This window comes from Epinephelus moara, chromosome 11, assembly GCF_006386435.1.
Source record: "Epinephelus moara isolate mb chromosome 11, YSFRI_EMoa_1.0, whole genome shotgun sequence".
Classification (NCBI taxonomy): domain Eukaryota; kingdom Metazoa; phylum Chordata; class Actinopteri; order Perciformes; family Serranidae; genus Epinephelus; species Epinephelus moara.
The window spans coordinates 7,540,650-7,549,070 of NC_065516.1; the positions used below are offsets into that span (position 1 = coordinate 7,540,650).

An 8,421-nucleotide genomic window follows, 5' to 3' on the forward strand; every position below is an offset into this window, starting at 1 on the left:
AAATGCTAATCACAATTTATCAGAGCAGAAAATTCATCTTTGTCTGACAAACAGCTAAATACTCTTAAACAAATTAGCGGTCACATAAGTCACACCTTAACCAGTTATTTTTGGGATATGTTAGCTTGTTGTGAGATTTAAGGGATTGCATTTATCAAAACAAGTAAGTAATTATTTTTTCTGTGATTTCACAAACTAATGTCAATGCAATCTCGTACAGTACATCATCTGTTAGACTGTTTGAATCATTTTAAAAAGAAAGCACCTGTATGCCACAGAGAGAGCATGTGGTGACCAGAGGCAAGACCGCTAGGCAATTAAAAACACTATAAGATTACTCTGCAACAGTTTTTATAATCTTTTACATTATTTATTCAGCAGAAATGACAAACATTTTCTGACTCCGTTCAGTTTTGTTTAAGTGGGGATATATGGGGTAGTTATCAATAGACAGGATATTACATACATTAGATGGCGGTAGGTGCACCCCCAGCTTAAAGAAGCCCAGTGGAGTCCAACAAGGAAGCTAAGCAGTGTCCTGCTGTGGATGGGTCAGCAACAAAACATATTTTAGCCACCTAACAAAGTCCGACCTAAAAACAACGATCAATATCAGTTTAAGTGTATGCTATATTTAGAGTATTTTCACTGCTTCACCTTGATGTCAGATAGTTATTATTTCACATGGGAAAATTAAGCTGTTACATAGCTCTCTTCAAAGCCAGACTCCACTGAGAAAAACAGTGATTTAACATTGCTACAAAATACTGTTTTTGTTGATGGAGCCTGGTGGCCATGATGAAAGCATACATGTGGAACTGAAGCTCTTTCGCAACTGTAAAGCAGCGAAAATACTGCTTTTTGAAACTGAAATAGATTTTTTTTTAGGTGGCTAAATTATGTTCTGTTGCTGACCGCCATCCACAGTATAACAATGCTCAGCATCTGTGTAGAACTCCAGCCTCTTTATCCAAACTGAGGGCGTGCTGACTGACCTCTACAATAATACCTGAGGATGGATTAGTAACAGTTACCCCATACAACCCCAATTCAAAAGGAGTGATCTATCCCTTTAAGTACAGTATTTAAATAAATGTACTTAGCTACATCCACAAATATAGTATATCCATGTAATTATACACTTTGTATGTATGCAGACTTACTTGACCTTCTATCATTTACATCTTACTTTGCCTTCCTGGGGTTCTGCACATGAATTTACACCACTTCACATCAATAACACATTGAATTAACGTTAATGCCAGTTAGCCTGCTAAATTAAATGACAGACAAAGACTGACACTTGAATAGTTGATAGGGAAAAATCATTGACTTCTTATTAATTTCTGGTCTGCCAACAACTTTCCTGATAGAGTAACAGTTACAAACTGACATTAACAGCTAAATTCCCCAAGCATCGGGCTAACAAACTTTGCATGCTACAGCCTTAACAGTTAACGTTAGCTAACGTTAGGTTGACTTCCACACAGTCAACTTTCCCACATTAAAAACGATCAAGCCAATCAATAAGAGTTTTGCAGTACAACTTCTGCAAACTAACAAATACCAATGTATTTAAAATAAAAGTTAGGTTTGGCTTGTTTTAACCTAACGTTACCATTCAGGTACCCGGAGTAACGTTAGCTAAGGTTAAGGTCATAACCGGTTAAGGTTATGACAGTCCTCTTGGTTGACAATTTGCGTGAGGGTTATGACTTTGTTACTTTATCAGCAAAAAATAAGATAAAATTAAAAACACTTCTGCAAATGTAAGTGAAGTTAACAGAGCTGCTGACATGCTATCTACAGACGCCATTTCAGGCGAAAAGCAGCAGCTAACGGAGCCTCTGATCATGCTAACCGCTAGCTACCTAACGTTACCATTAGCTACTTAACGTCCACAAATAGAATAACGGTAACGATAAACAGAGGCTAACGGTTACGACAAGATAAAGCTAACGTTATGTTTAATAAATCAACCTTCTGTTGAAAAAAACGGGCTGTGTCAGAGTTGTTTTTCATAATGACGTTTCAGGAACTCACCTGTCACCTGCCCTCCTGCTACGTTGAAGTCAAGCTTGATTTCTCACGGTGTGTTTGCGGGACTGTCTCTGCATTTGCTTCCACAAAAGCCGCCTGCTAACGTTACTTTCCCGACCGTGTTCACGCTCTGTCGTTGCCATAGAAACTGCACAACTGTTTCAGTAGGACTAAACACTTATATTATTTTATTAATATTTTGGATATTTTTTTGACAGCATTTTAGAAATACTGAAGTCAAGAGACCGCCAGCGAAACTCCCACCACCCACTGGGAATTTTGACAGGAAACCCACCACGTGTCAGCCATGTGTTTTTCATTTTAAACTTCCCCATAAATTCAAGGATGATTTTAATGACAGTACATCAGGGCTGATGACAGGATTGTTTTTAGAAATGCTGAGGTCATGAGACTGGAAACTTATTTTCCAACACCCACTGGATATTTTGACCTTAACTGTCCCAATTTATCTAAAATTAGATTTTTTAATCCAATTATTGATTAAATTACCCGCTATGAAAATGGAAAATGCTTTACAACTACTTTGGAAAACTTAATAATTTTGTTGTCCTAAATAGTCAAATTCAAACATGATTCTAAAAATGTAGAGAATCAGCTCACTAACTCTTTTTTTTAATTTTATTTTATTCTATTTATTATTATTCCGTACACTTCCAAGCTGATGCCAGGATATTAGAAATACTGATGTCCCCAAACACACCCCAGATCACTACCCTTGAAAAAAGTTGAAAATAAATTGAAAATATCCCATATTTTCTAAAATTATTAGAATTTTTCATATTTCATTTAAGCAGTTCATTGTTCATTTATTTTTTATTTTCCAATATAAAGATCTCAGTGCTGTTTCACAGTCTTTTCTACTCTGATAGGAAAATATTGCGGGATGAAAGCTGCTAATTTTATTTTGTTGCTCTACAAGTCGTCAACAAAAATAGCCAGGAATACTAGATTCAGGAAAAGAAACACAGTTGTGTGTTAGTCTTTATTGCAAACTTCCTAAATCTTTTTTTTTTTTTTTTTCAGATTTCATTTATTGTGTTTACTGCTCAGTTATACTAATTTTATATCCCAACATACAGGTCTAAATACTGTTTCAAAGCATTTCATTATTATGTTTGAGGCCTATAAGTAGCGAAATGTTACATGATACTTGATTCAGCTCAAAGATGCCCACTATGTGCTAGCAATGTGTATGTTTTTAATTATAAATTATGAAAATTAAAATATCTGATTTAGGCTACCAGGGCTGACAGGATTTTAAAATATGGATGGATGATTATTTTGTCTATTGAAATGTATTGAAATATACATGTAAAGGGTATAAAAAGACTTAATGAGGCTTATGAAATAGCCACCATATGTTAGATTTCAACTGTAACAACCCTGCAGGTTGCTAAAACTCCCAAATTCATTAAAAAAATACAACATCACCCTGCAGCACACATAAATTCACTTCTCAAAGTTCATGAACAAGATGAAAATTTAATGAGAAAAAAATGTAAGTACATGTTCATTGGTTGATTGGTTGGCTCATATTATTCATCAAAAAGCAAAGGATGTTTTTCAACAATAAAAAGAGAACATTTTTACATAACTTCAATCTCCCTGTAGCTAAGAAGTGAAATAACCTTTCGAAACCAGACCTTTGAGTATTACAAGATAAGAGTCACATGTACAGCTTAATAAAAAAACAAAAAACAAATTAAGATCCATTAATTTCCAAGTCTCTGGATTCAACCTGACCTCACCAGATGTCGGGGTGAAACTGTGCGGAATTAAGAGTTCCTACTCTGAGGAGCTGGAGTGCTTTTATCTCCTCCTGTAAAGAACATGATTACTGATGAAGCCAGAGCTGAAGGGGCTCCTGCGATCAAGAGTTCATTCATTGAAGTGCATGTCGAGCCCTGTGGAGAGGAGGAATCCCCCAGCATGCTCTCTGACACAACTCGACTCTGTTATAGTGCACCAGGGTTCTTGGAGAGAGTGGTGGATCAGGAGTACAGGCTCCAGTAGATGGTGTTGAAGAGCAGGTAGGACAGAGGGAAGGCCAGACGGGAGTACGAGTCGATCATGTAGCTGTTGTTGACAAACAGGTCCACATTTTCACGCACGGACCGCTGCCGGCGGAGGCGAGTCCCCTCTGTGGGCCGGATGTCTGGGGCCTGGTCTGGTATGGCGAGGGGGTCAGAGGTCATGGGGGGTGCCATGCGGGAGAAAGGAGTCAGCTCAATGTCATTGTCATGGAAACAGCCATCAAAGGCCATCGCCTGGCTGGCGTTGAAGGTGGATGGGATCTAGAACAGTAAGCATTCAGAACATGAGCCCACAGATCATATTGTGTATTGTTTATATTTCGGTTACACTCTCAAACATACATCAACACATTCTTAGATGAAATTTGGACTTTAAAGCTGCTGTAATCAATATTTTCACACAAACACTGGATCAGAAGTCTGATCAACAGTCAAAACATTAAAATGATTAAGTTTACTGTCATTTAAGACAAAAAAAAAACACATTTGAGAAGCTGAAACCTTTAATCTGTAATTAGGATTTTGGGTGGTACATAAAAAAATGTGAGTTGCATATATGTCAAATACTGTGTAAACTGTTTAAGTAATGGCAAAGGGGTAGGTTAATATAAGAGTATACTTCTTAATATTTTTTGGTGTGTAAATCTTTAATATTGCATATGAGAACTTGTATATTGAGAGTTTGCAATATGTTTACTGTTCAGTTAATTTGTTATTCTTGTTCTGTTTTTGCTTGTGTTTTTAAATGTGAAAAATACATGAATCTAATATGAAGCAATGGCTGACAGTTTTGACAATTTACTAAACAGGTAATTAATATATTTATGTGTCTGATAGCTTTTATCTTTACTTATTTATTTATTTATTTATTTATTTATTATGAAGTTTTAGTCTGTTCGTGTTTATCTTAGGTTGTTTATATGTGTTCTGAATATAAAACTAAAAAAGTCTGAAAATAAAATTTAAAAATATATATAATTTAAAGGTCCTGTGTGCAGGATTTAGGGGGATATATTGGCAGAAACTGAATGTAATATAACAAGTATGTTTTCTTTAGTGTATAATCACCTGAAAAACAGAATGATGTTATGTTTTCATTATCTTTGAATGGGTTGTTTTATCTACATAGGGAGCAGATCCTCGTCCATGGAGTCCCCCATGTTGCACCATCATGTTTCTACAGTAGCCCAGAGTGGACAAACCAAACACTGGTTCTAAATAGGGACATTCACATTTTTGTGTCTTCTCGTTTTCGCATCAGCCACCTTGGTTAGAAGCCCCTCCGTGCAAGCAGCGTTGGAAAAACATACTTTTTTAATGTTTTATTCAGTGTTTTTACTGGATTAGATCACCAGGTCTGTTTCTTTTGGAGAGGAGACCTCTGCGGATAATTGGGATCCCGCTAAAAAACTCCTGAACATCTGGATCAGAAAATAGGATGAGCACACCTTAGCAGGTGCTGCGCTAGTGACCTGTCTCCTACATGCCAAGCAGTGTAGAGGAAACACTTATTTGTGACGTGAAACAGCTTTACTCAGTGTTTTTATTGGTTTTAATCACCTGTTTTTGAGAGGAAGAGACCTCTGTGGACAATTCGGTTCCCGGTAAAAACCTTCTGAACAATGAACACTGAAGGAATTCTAACCAGGAGAAGTTTCAGCTGGTTGTTATCTGCAGTCCTCACTGTTAGATGCTACTAAACCCCACTAAATCTAACACACTGGACCTTTCAACTCAATTTTCAGAAACTGTTACATTCATATTTTATAATGCATCATACACTGAACAAAAATATAAACACAACACTTTTGTTTTTGCTCCCATTTTTCATGAGCTGAACTCAAAGTTCTAAAACATTTTCTATGCACACAAAAGACCATTTCCCTCCAATATTGTTCACAAATCTGTCTAAATCTGTGTTAGTGAGCACTTCTCCTTTGCCGAGATAATCCATCCCACCTCACAGGTGTGGCATATCAAGATGCTGATTAGACAGCATGATTATTGCACAGGTGTGTCTTAGGCTGGCCACAATAACAGGCCACTGTAAAATGTTCAGTTTTATTACACAGCACAATGCCACAGATGTCACAAGTTTTGAGGGAGCGTGCAATTGGCATGCTGACTGCAGGAATGTCCACCAGAGCTGTTGCCCGTGAATTGAATGTTCATTTCTCTACCATAAGCCGTCTCCAAAGGCGTTTCAGACAATTTGGCAGTACATCCAACCGGCCTCACAACCGCAGACCACGTGTAACCACACCAGCCCAGGACCTCCACATCCAGCATGTTCACCTCCAAGATCGTCTGAGACCAGCCACCGGGACAGCTGCTGCAACAATCGGTTTGCATAACCAAAGAATTTCTGCACAAACTGTCAGAAACCGTCTCAGGGAAGCTCATCTGCATGCTCGTCGTCCTCATCGGGGTCTCGACCTGACTGCAGTTCGTCGTCGTAACCGACTTGAGTGGGCAAATGCTCACATTCGATGGCGTCTGGCACGTTGGAGAGGTGTTCTCTTCACGGATGAATCCCGGTTTTCACTGTTCAGGGCAGATGGCAGACAGCGTGTGTGGCGTCGTGTGGGTGAGCGGTTTGCTGATGTCAACGTTGTGGATCGAGTGGCCCATGGTGGCGGTGGGGTTATGGTATGGGCAGGCGTATGTTATGGACAACGAACACAGGTGCATTTTATTGATGGCATTTTGAATGCACAGAGATACCGTGACGAGATCCTGAGGCCCATTGTTGTGCCATTCATCCACGACCATCACCTCATGTTGCAGCATGATAATGCACGGCCCCATGTTGCAAGGATCTGTACACAATTCCTGGAAGCTGAAAACATCCCAGTTCTTGCATGGCCAGCATACTCACCGGACATGTCACCCATTGAGCATGTTTGGGATGCTCTGGATCGGCGTATACGACAGCGTGTTCCAGTTCCTGCCAATATCCAGCAACTTCGCACAGCCATTGAAGAGGAGTGGACCAACATTCCACAGGCCACAATCAACAACCTGATCAACTCTATGCGAAGGAGATGTGTTGCACTGCGTGAGGCAAATGGTGGTCACACCAGATACTGACTGGTTTTCTGACCCCCCCAGACCCCCCCAATAAAGCAAAACTGCACATTTCAGAGTGGCCTTTTATTGTGGCCAGCCTAAGGCACACCTGTGCAATATTCATGCTGTCTAATCAGCATCTTGATATGCCACACCTGTGAGGTGGGATGGATTATCTCGGCAAAGGAGAAGTGCTCACTAACACAGATTTAGACAGATTTGTGAACAATATTTGAGGGAAATGGTCTTTTGTGTATATAGAAAATGTTTTAGATCTTTGAGTTCAGCTCATGAAAAATGGGAGCAAAAACAAAAGTGTTGCGTTTATATTTTTGTTCAGTGTATTTTTCTTCATAGTTCTGGATATGTTGTCTATGTAAAATCTTAATTTGTAAAATAACTAGTAACTGCAGCTTTTAGATAAATGCAGTGGAGTAGAAGTCAAGTGTCATGGAAATACTCAAATAAAGTACAGATACCTGCAACTGGAGTTAATGTACTATAATGTGGTAACATTCCACCCCTGAAAAATGCTCCATCTCTTGTAGAAAATGCCAGACTGTATGTCTCTATTTAATCACTAGAGGGAGACATTAAGTTAAATATGTTATCCCCATCAGTGTTGGTGCTGTAATAATCTCCCCTTTGGTCCCCTGTGCTTCTGACCTTCCCTCTCTTCATCTTCCTCATCTCCTCCAGAGTGGTGCAGTAGTTTACCGCCGCATATTCAATTACAGACAGGAAGACAAACAGGAAGCTGGTCCACAGGTAGATGTCCACTGCTTTCACGTATGATACCTGGACAACAGAGACACACACACAGTCACACACAGAAAAAAAAAACATATACAGCTGACTGAGTTATTCTGTTCATATTCACAATAATCATTGAAAAAGGAAGCAAATATTGTGCAGGATTTTGCACCTTTAAAAATCCAGTATTTTATAAATTGACAGCATAGTACCTGTAGTGCTATTTATCAATTTAGATTATTTTGGTGTGAGTTACAAAGTGTTGGAGATATCGGCTGTAGAGATGTCTGTCTTCTCTTCAGTATAATGGAACTAGATGGCACTTGGCTTGTGGTGCTCAAAGCGCCAAAAAAATACAATTGAAAAACTCCACAGCAATGTCTCAATTTAAATTGGAAACTATTTTCTTTCTACCGAACTAAATCAATCAATCAATCAATCAATCAATCAATCAATTTTATTTATAAAGCCCAATATCACAAATCACAATTTGCCTCACAGGGCT

At 38.6% G+C, this 8,421-nt stretch overlaps 1 protein-coding gene across 2 annotated transcripts in view; it reads right to left on the minus strand.

The window, feature by feature from the left end:
• Window positions 1–3,527: 3,527 nt before the first annotated feature.
• The window catches only part of LOC126397736 (gamma-aminobutyric acid receptor subunit rho-3-like), a 59,750-nt gene continuing 54,856 nt past the window's right edge, over window positions 3,528–8,421 (minus strand). For both annotated transcript variants that reach the window (XM_050056688.1, XM_050056687.1), the window contains 2 exons: window positions 7,830–7,961; window positions 3,528–4,355 (listed from right to left, as the gene is read on the minus strand). In XM_050056688.1, the coding sequence (XP_049912645.1) occupies window positions 4,053–4,355; window positions 7,830–7,961 (435 nt within the window). In that variant the 3' untranslated portion in view covers window positions 3,528–4,052. The remainder of the gene's footprint in view (window positions 4,356–7,829; window positions 7,962–8,421) is intronic.